This window comes from Euleptes europaea, chromosome 3, assembly GCF_029931775.1.
Source record: "Euleptes europaea isolate rEulEur1 chromosome 3, rEulEur1.hap1, whole genome shotgun sequence".
NCBI lineage: Eukaryota > Metazoa > Chordata > Lepidosauria > Squamata > Sphaerodactylidae > Euleptes > Euleptes europaea.
In genome coordinates this window covers 104803258-104820939 of record NC_079314.1, presented here as the reverse complement: position 1 = coordinate 104820939, position 17682 = coordinate 104803258, and the positions used below count along the sequence as shown (strand labels likewise).

At 45.1% G+C, this 17682-nt stretch overlaps 1 protein-coding gene across 1 annotated transcript in view; it reads left to right on the top strand.

Moving 5' to 3' along the window:
• The window catches only part of LOC130474895 (sodium- and chloride-dependent betaine transporter-like), a 57843-nt gene extending 56001 nt beyond the window's left edge, over positions 1-1842 (top strand). Inside the window, 1 exon segment of the mRNA XM_056846589.1 lies at positions 1564-1842. Coding sequence (XP_056702567.1) covers positions 1564-1842 — 279 coding nt within the window.
• Positions 1843-17682: the final 15840 nt, after the last annotated feature.

Genomic DNA, 17682 nt, shown 5'->3' with positions numbered 1-17682 from the left:
AGTCTGTTCACACAGTCGCCAACCAGGTGCCTCTAGGAAGCCACAAACAAGACGACTGCAGCAGCACCATCCTGCCTGTGTTCCACAGCACCTAATATAATAGGCATGCTCCTCTGATCCTAGAGAGAATAGGTATGCAGCATGACTAGTATCCATTTTAACTAATAGGCATGAATAAGTCAATCAATCTCATGTTGAGCTTTCCTCTTTTCCTGCTGCCTTCCACTTTTCCTAGCATTATTGTCTTTTCCAGTGACTCTTGTCTTCTCATAATGTGACGAAAGTATGATAGTCTCCATTTAGTCATTTTAACGACTGGAGAGAGTTCAGGCTTGATTTGATCTAGAACCAACCAGTTTGTCTTTTTGGTGGTCCGTGGTAATTGTAAAACTCTATGAAGGTTCGTCATCCAATACTTGAAGCAGACAAGAATGATGAGGTACATATGTTATAAAGTGTCAGAAACGTGTGGATATTACCCTTTTTAGCAGTAAGTCTTTGGAATGCACAAGGTTGAGCAAAAAAATGTGGGAAATCAGTTTGCTTTTTAAATATTTGATTTCCATACCATGATTCTGCCCTTTATTGTGATGATTTTAATATTTGGAGGTTTCTTAAAGATTAGCTGTACAGTCTATGGGTAAATTTTAACATTTCTGTCATTTCCTTTTGGATTTGTTAAAATCTTTCTGGTAAATGTCAACATTTATCACATTTCTGACATTGCTGTATATAGGGATACAGACCGACAGATACTGAAATATATAGTTTGGGCTGGTAAAGGGGAGGATGAAAAGTTGTTTCCCAAAGCGAGTTAAAAAGTTGAGCGCACACTACTGAAATACTGAGATACTGTACATGTAGAGCTCTCGTCACAATATGTTCGTTAGTTTTTAGGTTGCTGCAAGACTTTTGGTTGTTCTTCCTAATCATGAGAGCCAGCATGGTGTAGTGGTTAAGAGCAGTGGTTTGGAGCGGTGGAGTCTGATCTGGAGAACTGGGTTTGATTCCCCACTCCTCCACATGAGCAGCAGAGGCTAATCTGGTGAACTGGATTTGTTTCCCCACTCCTGCACACGAAGCCAGATGGGTGACCTTGGGCTAGTCACAGTTCTATTAAGAGCTCTCTCAGCTCCACCTACCTCGCAGGGTGCCTGCTGTGGGAGGGGAAGGGAAGGTGATTGTAAGCCGGTTTGATTCTGCCTTAAGTGGTAGAGAAAGTCAGCATATAAAAACCAACTCCTCTTCTTCATGCATGCTAGCATCTATCCATTCATCTATTAATATTGCTGGGCTTTTATGACGCGATGCAGCATGTCAACTTAAAGGAAGCCTAGAGGCAGAAGAGGCGTGATGTAGACCTGGCTGATTGGTGACAATGGTGAGCCATTTCCCGGCTGCTCCTTTTTTGATGCGTATTCCAGGAAGCACATATTAGGAAGCGGAACGAATTGGTTCTTGCAATGCCTTTGCCCGCAGCGAAATAACTTTGGATTGCTATTGGGTATTGGTTTGTCGAACAGTTTAATTAGCAGAGACCCTCTCTGTTTTTCCCCCCTGCAGCGGTTATGCCAGCTCACTGCTCCAGCCACAGACCTGCCCCAGCCGAAGAAGCACTTGATTGGCTCGACAGGACGGTGGGATCACTCCAAGCCAGGATGCCAGAGCCCAGCCAAGGAAGTGCTCATCATGACAGAGAAGGAAACCAACTTCTAGAGCTCCTCGGGAGTGACTTTGTTTATGTTCTGGAAAGGCTGGTGCTTATTTCTGGTGGCTTCCCTTTATGTGTGGTATGAAGTCCCCTTCAGGCTTGGGACAGATTCGCCCAAGATGCATGCATAGCTGGCCTGGGATGACTTCTTCTCTTCTATTTTGACCTAGCATCTAATTATACAGGATGGAGCAGGGCCAACAGTATTTTACACACCTGGAGAACAACCATTAGAAAGCTATGAAATGGGGCCAGTTCTCAGTGATAGATCACATGCTTTCTCTGATTTGAGGTCCTGGTTGAATCCCTGGAGTCTCCATTTAGAAGCATTTTAGTGGGCAGGTTAGGGGAATACCCCTCTGCCTGTTTTGGAAAGTAACTGCCAGCCACAGTGGACAATACTGGTTTTCAAGAATCAATAGTGTGACTCAGTAAAAGGAAGCTTCATTCATGAGGTCAGAAATTCTGGGAGGGTGCATAGTGGAAGGGCAGAGCCCATACTTTGCGGTCAGAAGGTCTCGGGTTCAATCCCAGCCATCTCCAGCTTTACCAAAAGGTCTCTGGTGACCAAAGCTAGCCAAAGTTCACAGTACCGAGCTAAGGGAGCCAATGGCATTTCCAAGGCAGCTTCATATGTACTCAACATCTCAGGCAGGGGGTGGAGCACATGCTTTGTGTACAGAAAGTGACAAGTTCGAACCCTGTCTTTAAAAAGAGGATCTCTAGTGGCAGGGCTGGGAAAGACTCCAGAACAGCTCTTGGCAATGAGGTGACCATGGGTGACATGGCACCTGCCAGTTTTCTTGGTGCTCACTTGCTTTTGGGGGATAAAATCCAAAGGGAGCAGGGAGGAAAAAAACCACCAGGCAACTTTGAGTCAATCCCTACCAGCTGGCTTACTGGTAAATCACTGATCTTACCCCAGGCAGGAATATCCTAGCCTCACACACAAGCTCAGTTTGGCCATTGACACAGAGTTTCTTATCTCTCTGTATGCCTGTTACTTTCTTTGGAAATGGACACCAAACAGTATTTCTTCTCCGAACCAAAGAACGAGTCCACCATTCCTGTGCCTTGTTGAAGCAGGTGGTCCTTCAGAAGAGCCCAGGTGAAGCCACCTCTGCATTTACTGTGAACGCCCGTTCATCAGCAGCTCCCTCTGTCATAGGAGAATGCTTGGCTGGGAACCTCCCAACATTTCATGATTGGTCCCCTTGCATGGCAACCATTTTGTGGTTGCCATGGGGTGGGGGCAGGAGAAATCATCTGTGGTGGTGCTTCAGCATTTCAGGGAGAAGCTGGAGCATACGATGCGCAGGCAGAAAGTCGCAGGTTCGACCGTCGGTTTTAAAAAAAGGATCTCAACTAACAAGGCTACTCAGCATTTCAGAAGGAATTACAGGGTCAACAAGGTTGGGGATCCCTGCCCCAGAGAACCACTATCAGCCAGAATTGACAAATACCAGACGAAGAGAATGGTATCAGTGCTTTACTTGAATTCTTGAGAGTTAAACAAGTTGAGTACTGCCTCCTCAACAGCTGGAGAACATTGAGTTCGATATGCAGGTGATTGTTTATCGGCCAGTTTGCTCAAATGTCTGTCATGTAAGCAATTATTTACAGAGGTATGAAGATTGAAGGAAATTGGGAGAGCATCCCCTCCCAAATAATCTTCCACTTCAACTCCTTCAACTAGATCTAGGTAGTCTGCTGCTATAATAAAATAGACAATCAAACTAGTCCCCCATATCCATTCAGAATAACTAACGCTCTAGAGGAGTAGGATATCACCAGTATGGTATAGTGGTTAAGGGGTTGGACGAGGACCCAGGTTCAAATTCCCACTCGCGCCAGGGAAGCTTGCTGGGTGATCTTGGGCCAGTCACACACTCACAGCCCTGATCCTGGTTAATATTTGGGTGGGAGACCTCCAAGGAATACTAGGGGCATGAGTCATGACACGGAGGCAGGCAATGGTAAACCACCTCCAAATCTCTTTCGCCTTGAAAAACCTACATGGTCGCCATAGGTCTGCTGTGATTTGACGGCAAAAAAATGATATCACAGAAGACATGCAAAACATTTTCCAAAAGTTCAGGGACTTATTTAACTCCACCCACATCAGCCTATTACAGTATTTCTACCCACAAGTATTTCTGATGGGACCCTCACAAAAGCTGCAGAGAAGAGCTTAGCAAGGTACCCTTGGGGCCTTTCTCGATGATTGGAGCCACGAATGTTCAGCACTTAGTTTCAACCATGCATGAAAAAGCTATTTCGTCCCCCCACCCCCAATTGAATACTCTGTCCAGGAACCTGCTTTTCTCATTGCTGTTCAAGGCTAATGAATACGATAAAAGTTTTGTAATTGGGCAAATGTAATTGTTCCCTTTAGTAGCGCTTCGTTGAACACTGGATTACAGTATGGAGTGTGGGTGCACGAGTGTCCTTGACAAATATCCCCCTCCCTGACCAGTTGTTCAGAAAACTTTAACATTTAGTCCTACATTTTCTCATCAACTGAGCACTGCTATCATTCTACCGAGAGTGCTCATATAACCTTTAAAAAAAATTATTCATTTTTTGTCCACCTGCTTGTTGCGATTACAGAGTTATAAAAGACATCGCAATAAAGGCAGTGCATACAATGACAATACAATAAAACAGGGCTTACAAATTAAAGAACAAGTGGGGAACCTGCAAGGACTTTCTGGGGTCACTTCATGTTCCCCTGTACACTAATTCCTCTTTCTCTCCTGGCAGCCCACATATCCTTGCCCCTTTCCCTGCTTCCTTCTCTTTCTACTCAACAACCAACCATTATTTTATCTGCTCCCCCAATCTTCACCTTTATTATTTATTCCCCCTCCTCCATTCTATCCTCACAACAACTCTGAGGTAGACGAGGCTAATAGAGAATGACATGCCCCAGATCACCCATGGCAGGGTGGGCATTTGAACCTGGGTCTCCCAGATCCTAGTCCAACATTCTAACCACTGCACCCTACCGGCTCTCAGCTTTCTCTCTGCCTGTCACCTTCTCCCTGGCCAAGTTGCAAAAGCCAGGAGTGAGCAAGTCACTCGGGTGATTTGTGTGGTAGCCACTGCCAGGCTCAGCCAAGTCTCACAAGATGTGGGCCCAGGTGACTTGTGTGGCGTCCAGTCATAGCCACTGCCACACCTGAGTGAGCTGTGCAAATTGCATGGTAGCAAATGGCACAGTGGCCTTGATGAGTTCTGTATCGTGGGCAGGAGGGAGGGAAGCATGGGTAGGCTGGGTGGCCAAAATAGCCCTGGAAATGGCCAGTGAGATCTTAGAGGGCATCCATCTCTTAAAGGTACAGGTGCTGCTTCTTCTATTTGGGAGGGGTAATGCCCTAGTATATTTTATTTAGATTTCAGATTTTACTGCAAACCTGGGGCTTTCTTCAGGTTTGTAGGCAGATCTGTCTCATCTATTCTTAAATGCAGAGATTGGAGCCACGTATCCACAGATGGGGCCATGCAGAGAATTCAATATATTGATGAAACAGAGAAAGTATAATACATTGCATACACCCCAATGTGGATTTCATAATTAGAGAACACTGAACTACAGACAATGTAATCTATCCAGTAAGCAATGCAGTATAAGGAGGGAGGAAAAGAAGGCTGACTAACAATTTCACAGGCAATAACATTAAAACTTTATTACCTATATAGAAATTACCCTTCAGGCAGAATTCTGTTTTACTATATCCCTGTTCCCTTGATGCAAATGCCTCCTTGAATAGTTCCATTGTACACATTCTGTGAAGCAACAGAAGTGTGGAAGGCTTTCTTACCTTATTAGGCAGGCCGTTCCACCTGGTCGGGCCACAATAGAGAAAGCTTGGGTACAGGGCACTGTTTTACCTGTTTATGGGGTGGTGCCTATCCACAGCACCTTCAGGAGGCTTTGGTCAGGTGAGAGGAACTCCCGCAGAGAGAGAGAGAGAGAGAGTCCCATAGATAAGTGGTTCCTAGGCCTTGAAGGACTTTGTAGATAATAATCATAGGGATGCCAGCCTCCAGATGGGACCTTAGGATGCCCTGGAATTACAGCTCATCTCCAGACTACAAGGATCAGTTCCCCTGGAGAAAATGGATGCTTTGGAGGGTGGATTCTGTGGCATTGCATCCCACTGAGGACCTCCCCAGGCTCCACCCCCAAATATCCTGGAGATCCCCAACCTGGAGCTATCTCCCCGCCCCTGCTGGTGGCTAGGGGTGACCAGGCAAACTTCAATAATCGGCACTTGGAATTGAACCCTGGAACTAATCAGTATCCAATAGAGCAACCATAGAGTAGATATAATGTACATACTCCATCTAGCTCCCAATACTAAGCCATGGCATGCTGCTCTAGCTGGAGTTTCAAAATTGTCTTTAATGGCAGTACCATGTAGAGCACATTACAATCGTTTAAGTGTCGTGGGCCTCTTATGCTTGGCTGTTTCACTCAGGGCCACCCCTCTGCCGACTTTGGGTCTTTGTGTTGACTATGCGTGCCGTTTCCGACTGTCCCCGTGTTTTGCCCGCGTTTTCAAATTTGAGATGAAACAGGTCTCTGAAAATGGGGAAACACAGGGGGAGAGCGAGGCAACCTCTGATGGTCGGAAACGGCATGCAAAATCAAAACAAAGACCTGAAATCGTAGGAGGGGTAACAGCGAGGGAAACAGCCATTCATAAAAGGCCATGGTTACCGTGGCAAGGCTTCCCATGGCCAGACTGGCGAGTCAAGGTAGGAAGCCATCCTCTGGGCTAAATAAAGAGGGAATAAATCGTCTTTCGCACCAGAATTAAATTGGGGGGGGGGCTAGTAAACAAGGCTAGGTTGCCTATTGCAGCATCGGCCCATCATTTGATGACTATTTTTCCTTTTTAAAATAGTTCTGTGTTGTGCTTTCCCACTGTACAGTACAAGAGTGCACAATAGGGTTGCCAACCTCCAGGTAATAGCTGGAGATCTCCTGCTATTTCAACTGATCTCCCGCCAATAGAGATCAGTTCACCTGGAAAAAATGGCCACTTTGGCAATTGGACTCTATGGCATTGAAGTCCCTCCCCTCCTCAAACCCTGCCCTCCTCAGGCTCTGCCCCCAAAATCTCCCGCCGGTGGCGAAGAGGGACCTGACAACCCTAGTGCCCAGGCGGAACAAAATTAAAAAGTTGAAGGTCAGAGGTCAAGATCCAGCTGGTTGGTTGGCATCAAGGCAAAAGATTATATTCAATCAGCATTTGTAGATATTTGGTGAATACGTACGATGGTGTGATCAGGTATTCTCCGGCAATTCTCCTAACCACAGTTATTATTAGCACCGATATTTTTTCAAACGAAACCTTTGCCTTACATATGAACATACAAACCTACCTGGCATGAGCTGACCCTTCTTCTACTTAACTCAATCTGTACTCCAACTGGCCGTAGCTCTTTCAGGTTTTCAGACAAAGACATTTCCTGGTCCTTCTAACTGATCCTTTCAAAGGGGATACTGGAAATCAAACCTGGGTCCTTCCGTATACAAAACATATGCTCTACAGAGCCTCTCCTTATTAGAGATAAATTGGCAGCAAGGTAAGGTTGTAAAAAAAAAAAAAAGATTGTGTCAAAAAGGTATCGCTCCTCTTTTTCTTTCCTTGAGCCTTCAACCACCCACCAAGTTCTTGGCAAAACATTTCTAATCCTTCAAAGAAAAAAAACGAGAGTGTTGGAAATGATATAAATTATGCAAAAGAAGCAAATGCAGCCAGATTTGCATAATTTATTTTAATTGCAGGATATACGTGCTTCTTTAGCACAGAATTTGGTAGCAGTTTTTTTAAAGTTTCTTTTTATATATCTAGATTTGCTGCAGATAAGTTTTTTTAAACCAAGTTGCAACTGCTATTTGGACTCCAAAATCAAAACTGAGCACTCAACTCCTCTCATTACATGAGGGCCTAGAAGAAAAGAAGGTGATAAATTGGAAGCAAGATGAGTTTGTCAGGAAAAGAATGTGTCAAAGCCACTTAAAATCTTTTTTTAAAAAACTTTGAGAAGATACCAGTGCAGAAAGGAAATGCAGCGGTCTGACAGTATTTCAACTTGAATATACCATGTTTGATGCATCTCTGTATGACGTTCTTGAGTTGTTGGAAAACTAAAAGAAATGTGTCTTGAACAGACCTGCCCAAACTGTATTAGCATACATTGGGACCATGTAAAAAATACCAAAGATGAAATTTCACCAGATACCAGCTTAGCAATTATGATGCACAGGCTTGTGAGGTAGAATGAAAAGTCCATCTAGCCAGAGAACCAAATATTGTGGACCGTTGTCTGGATTTCCTTCCTTTGTACAACCTCACTCCTATTCGAGGTCAACTGAGAACCTCAAAACATTGTTGGGGACCTCTGCAGCCTTGTAGCTTGAGGTGATGCATCTTTACTCAGAAAGAAGTCCCACCAAGATGAATGGGGCTTACTGTCCAGTATCGGAATGTATGAATTCAGCTGTAGCCCCTCATCTTCAAACCTGTTAAGAGTTTTAGTAGCTGCCATTTTTTAAACATATTACTTTAAAATTATCCAAATAGCTCCAGGGACTAAATTTACCAGAATGCAGTGGGCCCATGTGAAACAAAGGTCTACTCTCAAGTAGGTAAAGATTAAATTGCAATGCACTAGGGAGTTTCCAAGCATTTGTTGTGGTTGTGTTACTCCTTTTCCCCATGCAATAAGACAACACACTCTGAAGAATAATAATATATTGTCTGAAATGGGGGTGTGAATGGGGGATTTCCTTCCCTTGATTGCACCCTTGTCAAGGTGCAACAAAGAAAATTATCTTCTTTCTTCATAGAAAGATGCTCCCCAAAGTCCCTTCTTACCTAGTGTAGGGCTTCCTTGCAATGGTAGGCAGAAAGCAAAGACGATCTTTACAGATATAAGGATGGGTATTTGGTAGTGACCTGGTGGTGGTGGAAAGTGCCATCAGGCGACCCCTAGGGGTTTCAACGCAAGAGACATTAAGAGGTGGTTCGCCATTGCCTGTCTCTGCATAGCAACCCTTGGACTTCCTTGGTGGTCTCCCGTCCAAGTACTAACCAGGGATGACTCTGCTTAACTTCTGAGATCTGACAAGATCTGGGTAGTGTAGGGTTGCCATATTTTTTGGATGGGTTTTACTCATGTGTGACACAAAGAAATTCCCAGGTCTGAATCCCATGGAAGATTTCTGTGTATGCTAGAGCTCTTGTGCAGGCGGAAATGTACTAAAAAGACCACGCTGGCAGCTTGCACTATGGTAAAAATTTCTTATATCCCAATATGTATTTCCATTCGCGCAGGACACGGTGCAAATAATTACCAGCTATTGGTCTGTATTCCAGTACATCTAGCACTATAACTCATGCAAGTAGAATTGTGCTAAATGAGCTTGCAGAGCTGATTCTGACCCTCAACCTTCACCAGCTTAATTTCTGTAATCAGGTTGCTGCTAATAAAGTAGCAAAGCCAGTTTTTTTTAAAAGAAGTTAAGCCTACTTAACACACCTTAATTTTCTTACAATAACTTGACTTTACAAACAGCGATTTGAGGGCCACTGACAATGTTTGTGATACATATTTTGAGAGAAAGAACGAGTGGAATGTACATCACCAACTAGGGCAGGGGGTGTTTGGCCTTTGCACAGAGGGCTGGCAAAAACATGGCATTTGCTCTTGCAGAAATGTTTTGTTCCAGGCTAGAAGAGATATCCCTGCTCTTCTGGGAGGCAACTAAGAGGTTTCAAATCCCTGAGGCAAAAATAAATTGGAGGCTCCATAGACTGAATTGCTGTAAGGTGTATCAGACATTGGTAAGGTGGCCAACTTTTGAGCCAGCCCTATGCCGTTCAAACCACTGGAGTTGCAGCAAATTGCAGGTGATGATGTTTACCTGTATGACATGGAAAAAGCGCCCTCTGCTATCTCTTGCATCTGATCTCTAAAAAGCAAGGACGAGCAGGGGTGGGTGGGTAGGTGGGTGGATTTCCAGGTCGGTCGGTAACTCTAAAGCTTGGCCATAGTTATTAATATTATGAGACAACATATTGATAAGCAAGGATTGGGTCAGGCATTCCATCCTGATAATGAAAGGGCCAGTCTTGTAAAGGTCATTGGAAACTAGATGCGGAATAGACACCCTTATTATCTGTTCAGTTACAACAGGGCTGTGATCCGTTCACACCCAATTGAAAGAGAATCACACTGGATTCAGTGGGACTATCCAATCCAACATGCATATGATCTAACTTCAGGAAAATAACTCATCATATACTTATCTCTGGTATAGTTAATTGCCTGGCCACCTGATGTATTGCATCACACCACCAGTTCCATCCAGTTCTCTCCAGTCCACTCTGCTGGGGCAAGTCATTACTACAGCTTGCATCAGCAAGATCAAATAGATCTGACAGCTTCTTCTCACCTGTACTGTCAAAATAATACAGCATGCTTGTTTATTCTTGACAGAGTGTCACCTGTCAGGTTCCTCCAGCAGAAGTAGAAACCTTTCCTGATTGCTAGGATACCATTGGTAGTTTGAACCCCCATACTGAATTCTTCTTTACAACATTTGTGTGTGCAGAAGATGCCCCTTCTAGAGTTGCCAATTTTTAAAATCAGCCCTGCTTTTGTGCCTTCCAGAACTGCCCACTATGCAGAAATTATGCGACCTCTCCAGTTTTTATCACTATGGGTCAACTGATGCTCCACACCGTGAGAATGTCACAGGCATTCATTGACCAACCAATGACTTCACAGCCAGGAAGCACTCATGCCAAGGTGGCCTTTGTGGGGGCTGATGTCAGGTGTGAAACAGCCCTTCATTGGCAAACAAAGAAACACCCTACCTGCTAAATTTCAAATGCTGTAAAGGGACAAAGAAAATCTGGTAATGCTAACCTTCAACCCTTGCAACTATATTGAATTTATTTTTCATAGATGTATATATATTTCATAAGCCTTTGTACTGAAAATCTACTCAATAAATGAGTCCTTTCTTCAAATATGGAGAAATGCTGAGTTTGGGTTTTGTTTTCCTGTAAGAAAGAAAGAGGTCAGAAGAAAGAGTCCTAGAGAGTAGTGATCCATTAGTAGTTGATGGAGCTTAATGGGAGGAGTAGAAGCTTCCAGTCCTGAACTTGGCTAGCCTGGACTTAATCTTAATAGCTAGAGAAAACACTGGACTAATAAAGTACAGAAGATTGGGTGAATTCCACCGCTGATTTGTTACCTCGTCAGAAAACAGTCACTTTGCGTTGATTTGTTGAGTTCAGCCAGAATGTCACTGGAGTAGACCTGTACTTTGCCTTTGTACCCTACTACAGGTGCTGGGTTAACTGGCAATGTGCAACTAAATTGTAAAGTCATAGAGTTCAGGCTGGAGGCGAGTCTGAAGGTAAATAGTCACTTCTAGAAAAGTGACTACCCCTGGGCTGGTACATTTAACCGCAGCCGAATGAGAGTAACGGTGGATACACACAACAGTTTGCACTGTTGAATAGGGTTGCCAGTTTTGGATTGGGAAATTCCTGGAGATTTTGGGGGTGGAGCCTGCAGAGAGGAGGGATTTCAGCAGGGTATAGTGCCTCAAGAGTCCACCCTCCAAAGCAGCTATTTTCTCCAGGGGAACTGATCTCTGGCGATCAGTTGCAAATCTCTGAGCTCTCCAGGCCCCACCTGTGTTGCTGGGGACTTTATTGTGAGTAAATACTCTGATCCTGTAGATTTGTAGATGAAGTTACATGTGTTTGACTGGATCTTTTCTACATGTACTTGTTATATACTTTTTTGTATTTTGTATATTTTGACAAACTATATGTAATATTTTGGTTATAATCTGATCAAGAGTGTTGTGTGGCATTTTTGTCCTATACTGATTTTGGCTTGCATTATCCTTGGGTATACAGGTGTGATTTATTTCAGCCTACCTGGAGGTTGGCAAGCCTGCTGTTGAAAGGTCCCTTTTCAGCACTGAGGTGCAAACGGAGCACAGTTGGGGAGGCTACACACACCTAAGGCTGCCAGCAGGCCTGGAGAATAATGTGCTGTCCCTCTTATGGATATTTAATGGGCAGCTGAAGCTTTTTGTGGCATGGAGCTAAATGACATCACCTGGTGAATGATATCCCATTAAACCTCTATTAAATAGGCAGGGCATTTTTCCACCTACAAGCAGTTGGAAACTCCGCTTACTTGGCTTCTGTTTCCCCCCCCCCTCCTTTACTCTGGAGAAAAAGCGGGCTTCTTTTTTCTCTGGTTTAAAGGGAAATTGTGGAAGAAGGGCTGTGGGCAGAGGGCAGGGTGAGAGACATATACGGCACCCACCCCCCTCTAAGGGATCCTCACCCATCAGCGAGCATCACAGCAGAGAGCAGATGCTACTACCCCTGCAAGATTGCCACCAAATCCAGGACTTCCTTCCCCCATACTAGTACATGGCAGCCACTCTCTTATATGGGAGAATATACAAAGATGTATTTCAGAGAAATGGACTCCACTGATGGCTCCAGCTGGTGAGAATCAAGTCTTTGCCTATATAGCTAGAGCCCTTTTCATCTGCACAGGGTCATCCTAGTTTCTGCGCATCGGACACACTACAGTGTGATTGAATGTTTGGACCTGGCTTTTATATATGGTTGTCTGGTTACTGCGACCGGGTCTGTCACTACGATTGATAGTAATACATCCCAGGCTTGCAGATGAGAGTCAGGGAATTAATAGGTGTGGATGTTTCCTGAATGGGCAATTCACCCGCATGGCTGAGTCTGAGCTTGTCTGCTTATGTGTGTAAAACAGGACCTTTTGTTATTGGAATATGGAGAGACAGAAGCCATCTTTTGACATTTCAAGGGGGGCAGAATGAGCATGAAAAGGAGTTAGGGTTTCCAGGCCTGGCAACCAGTGGGACACTGGGGGGGGGGCAGGGACATGGCTGGGGGGGTGGTAATCGGCGATGGCTTGACATCACTTCCAAGGAAACCTGGAACTGACATCAGCCCTTTCTAAGGATCATTGGAAACTCTATGGTTTTACCATAGAATTGTGAGATTTCTACAGAGGTCTGATGTCATCCTGCTCCTCCCCCAAACACATGTTCTTTCTCTTTCAGTATCTGAAGAGGGCTAGAGAAGGTGGAGCATCTTGGGGTGGGTCTCTGGGGTAAGTGATCTGCTGTCCTGTACGGGGACCTCTTTGCCCCCACATGTGCTCTTAACTTGCATATTTGTGAATAAAGCAAAGGTTGAAAACACACTTCAAGTCCCCCGGTGTTCTCTCATCTGCAAGAAACCGAAGCTGCTGCTGCTGTCCTTGGACCTTCTCTCCACTCCGGGAAGTGTGGATCACATAACAGTAGAGATCACATTTGCGTTTGCTTTTAAGGAGGTCAAGGTGGCATATGTGGGGTTGTAGTATGGAAGACTTACTTCTCTGTCCTTGGCGTCGCCTGTTTTACATTGTAATATGCACAGGAAGGGTCTCTCTCTCTCTCTCCTGTTTTCCTTCTGCAGCGAATTTTTCTGTCGTTTTATGCTTCATTTGGCACTGTGCCAGTTGTCAAGGAAGCGGGCGCTCACCCTGGGGAACTGGGAGCAGCATGACTGAATCTTAAAAGCACTCCACAGAACAAAATAAAATAACAAAAGCCCCTTGCTTGGATTTGGAATATGGATGCCGTTCTGTGTCCCCTATCCATGACCCTTTCTTGCCAAGAAGGAGGGCTTATTTTTAGAGCTGTCTGTTCCAGTTCATCACGCTTTGGTGTGGAGAGTCATGTAGAAAGGAAAGGAATTCCCACCGAGAAATGCAGGCAGTGTTCCTGGCAACTCCGTCGATGGGATCTCCACCCATGTTGCTGCATATTCAGGAACTGAGCAGCAAATTCCAAATTCAGGGATGGCACTGAAAGATAAAAAGATAGAAGACAGGTTTGGAGAGGGCTGCCGTTTTGTTTCCAGTCACACTGTGATGCTCCATTCCCTGTCCTGGAGACCAAGCCTTCGGAGGGACTTGGGAATGTTCAATCTGGAAAAGAGGAGGTTGAGGGGGGACATGATCTCTCTCTTTAAGTATTCGAAAGGGTGTCACTTAGAGGAACATGAGCCCCGTGGCGCAGAGTGGGAAGCTGCAGTACTGCAGTCCAAGCTCTGCTCACGACCTGAGTTCGATCCCGACGGAAGTCGGTTTCAGGTAGCCGGCTCAAGGTCGACTCAGCCTTCCATCCTTCCGAGGTCGGTCAAACGAGTACCCAGCTTGCTGGGGGTAAAGGGAAGATGACTGGGGAAGGCACTGGCAAACCACCCCATAAAACAAAGTCTGCCTAGGAAACGTCGGGAGGTGATGTCACCCCATGGGTCAGGCTTGCACAGGGGACCTTTACCTTTTACAATTAGAGGAGGACAGGGAGCTGTTCCTGTGGGAAGCAGAGGATAGAACTCGCAATAATGGGTTTAAATTATGGGTGAAAAAGTATCTGCTGGATATTAGGATTTTTATTTTACAGTAAGAGTTGTTCAACAGTGGAATCGGCTGCCTAGGGAGTTGGAGAGTTGAGCTCCCCCTCACTGGCAGTCTTCAGGTAGCAGCTGGACGAACACTTGGGAAGGATGCTTGAGGCTGACCCTGCATTGAGCAGGGGGTTAGACTAGATGGCCTGTACGGCCCCTTCCAACTCTATGATTCTATGTAAGGGGACCACAAATGCAGATCAAAAATGAAGTTCTCAGAACTGTGCACAAGCAGGCACGAGCCAACCAAAATTAGGTCAGATTAGGCTTGTCCACTTTTTAGGGTACATGGAACTCTACTGGCTTTTTGTGTCACCTGACCACTGCCAAAGTAACCGCAATACTGCCTTCTGGCCATCTGCAGTGGTGGTGCTAGAGCACAGCGGAGAAGAGTTTAGCAGCTCTGTCCTTTAGCAGTCTGTTAAGTGAAGATACAGTAAGGTATCTCCGTCCTCATTCTTATGTGGCACCATAGAAAAACTTATGGATGACCCACTGAGCTAAGGGCAGGAAAAGATTTATTTAAAAATCTCTTTGCTAACATCCATGTTTCTTTACACACTATCAACAACTATTAGCTAACTCCATATTCAGAGTCAATATAGCAGTGAGTACGAGATGGTAAAAGCAAGCAATAGGGGAGGGCTTTTATGTCCTGCTTGTGAGATTACTAGAGCATCTGACTGGCCGTTGCTTTTTATAACTATATATTTTTATTAATTTCCATTTACAAATATTTCAAAGCATAACAGTTTAATGTCTGAAATACTAAAGCAGTCTACTGCAGTATTTTACATTAATTTGAAATATGTCTCAATTTCATAGCAACCCCTCTCTGTTCAGGAAACTTTGCATCAGACCTGGGGCCTGTCAGAAAAATCCTGGAGTCTAGCCCACTACCCACTTAAAGAGCTGCCAAGCATTTTAACAGCCCCTGCATCTGTCCTTTTAACAGCATCATGATCCACAGACTGTATCCCAGGTGATAAGTTATCTCAGTGCTACAAAAAATCACTTGCAGATTTTCCCATATCCAGGATTGCCAGCAGGAGCTGGGGGAGGTGGGGACTTAGAGTTGAAGGGGTGATCAGTGTCCCTGGTGCACCCAGAAGTGACATCATTGCCCTGTGTGTGTTGCTCTAGCATTCATCTAAAACTCTGTGGTTTAAACATAGAGTTATGGTTTAAACATATTTTGGGTGAATACTATAGTACTATACTATAGTACTACTATAGTATCCCTCAGAATTATGGCATCACTTCCAGGTCATGCCAGAACTTCATCAAGCCGGGGACGCCAATCATGCCCCCCCCCCATTTTGCTGGGGAATTTCTTCCCACCATCCAGCTGAACCACCCACTAGCATTTCTTTGAACAGAAAGTGTATAAAACTCCTCACCTACGTGCTAATCTGTGCACTGGGGCACTTGGGAAAATGAGCTAAAATAATCGTACTTTAGGAGTTGTCTTCTGAGCAGTTGACGGCATGAGCTCACCAGTCTGGGCTTTTCCTCTTTTTTAGAAGAATCTCAAGTGCCATTTGTCTGTAACTCACTAATGGGAATACGGGAAACCCTCAAGCCTGCAGAAGCCCTCATGGTGAAAAACACTCTGAGCTTTAAAGGTTGTTGACTCATGAGAATTCTGGGATGTGTTGCTTTGTTCCACGTAAAAAAGCTATCGCTCGCCATGTTCCATAGTTCAATGCTCTCAGTCATGTGCTTAGCGTTGAAGGCGGCCATTCATAAAGCCCAGGGCTCCAAATTGTCCTTGCAGTGTTCCTCATTGTGGCTCTGCTCTGCAAACAGTAGCAATACATACCTCTTGGTTAAGGTGCCTCCATACAATGCTTTGAGCGGCCCTTTCAGCGCATCTCGCTTTATTGCAGAGCAGCCCTCTTGGGGAAGTTATCATTGAGTGGCTAAGAGGCACTGTATCATTTGGAGCTAACACCTGCATTTGCCACATAGGGGAGTCTGTCTTTTGTGAGCGAGTGGGCTATTTTCCAGCCATCATCTGCCAGAGAGTGGTCATTATTTGTGGAGCTGTCTATGCACGTCTACATTTTGAGCCATTATTTGGGTGAAGCTTGTTGTACTGCGTGTACATTCAATGCAAATGTTTTTGTCTTTTGCAATGTATGTTCTTTTTTTGTTTTTGTTTTTTTGTAATTCATGCAGAGTTGGAGGGTTGTCACTGGGTGTGTGTGGTAGGGTTGCCAACCTCCAGGTACTAGCTAGAGATCTTTTGCTATTACTACTGATCTCCCACCGACAGAAATCAGTTCACCTGGAGAAAATGGCCGCTTTGGCAATTGGACTCTATGGCATTGAAGTCCCTCCCCTCCCCAAACTCCGCCCTCCTCAGGCTCCACCGCAAAAACCTCCTGCCGGTGGCGAAGAGGGACCTGGCAACCCTAGTGCGTATGTGTGTACATATGCATGCAGTATGTGAGCCCCATACTGGATCCTGTCCGACTAGGGGAGCAAAGGCAGGAACAATACCATAAAACTACAAATACATTGCAAACCAGCCAACCACCAATAAAGATGGAGCTACACATTTGGGGGGGGGGGGCGCTGTTGGCAATGCTCTAGGAATCTTCATAGTCTCTATGGTTTTGCTATAGAGGTGGGGTGGAATCCTAGAGCATCGCTGACGTCACTTTTGTGTTGCATATGAAAGTGATGTTGCCGTGTCACTATGGCTGCCAACCTCCAGGTACTAGCTGGAGATCTCCTGCTATTATAACGGATCTCCAGCCAATAGAGATCAGCTCACCTGGAGAAAATGGCGGCTTTGGCAGTTGGAGTCCCTCCCCTCCTCAGGCTCCAGCCCAAAAATCTGCTGGTGGCGAAGGGGGACCTGGCAACCCTACGTGTCACCACTGTCCTGTCCCCCATTCCCCTCCCCCCAAAAGTCTCCTGGGAGTTACAGACATGGTCCTGGCAACCTTAAGCCTGCTACCTGCCTACCTTGCAAGATACATAGCCAATTGAGTAATGCAACCCTGAGTCTTATGGAACAACAGTGGAGCAAGATGTGGTGAAGACCTGTTAACACATACTGCAGAATATGGCAGCAGTTTTCAAATGTTTCGAAGAGGTGTACTACTTCAAAGTGCAAGTGTGTATTGTTGGGGGGGGGGGTCACATTTTTGATGCTTTCCCATATTTAAAAAACCCTTAATGCAACTTAAAAATGTATACATTGGGAGAAAAGTAGCTTATCCTTCTCCTTTTTTTCAGGGCATTCACCAATGGTATAACTACCTATGTAGCACAGCCCAGAATTCTATGGCCTTGCTTGGCTGCCTCTGAGGATTCAGGCCTGAAGGCTCTTTAAAGCAAACATTTTCCAAACTAAAAAGTGCCTTCACCTATCTTTTGCCTCTTTGCCTGCTTCTTGGGTTTGAC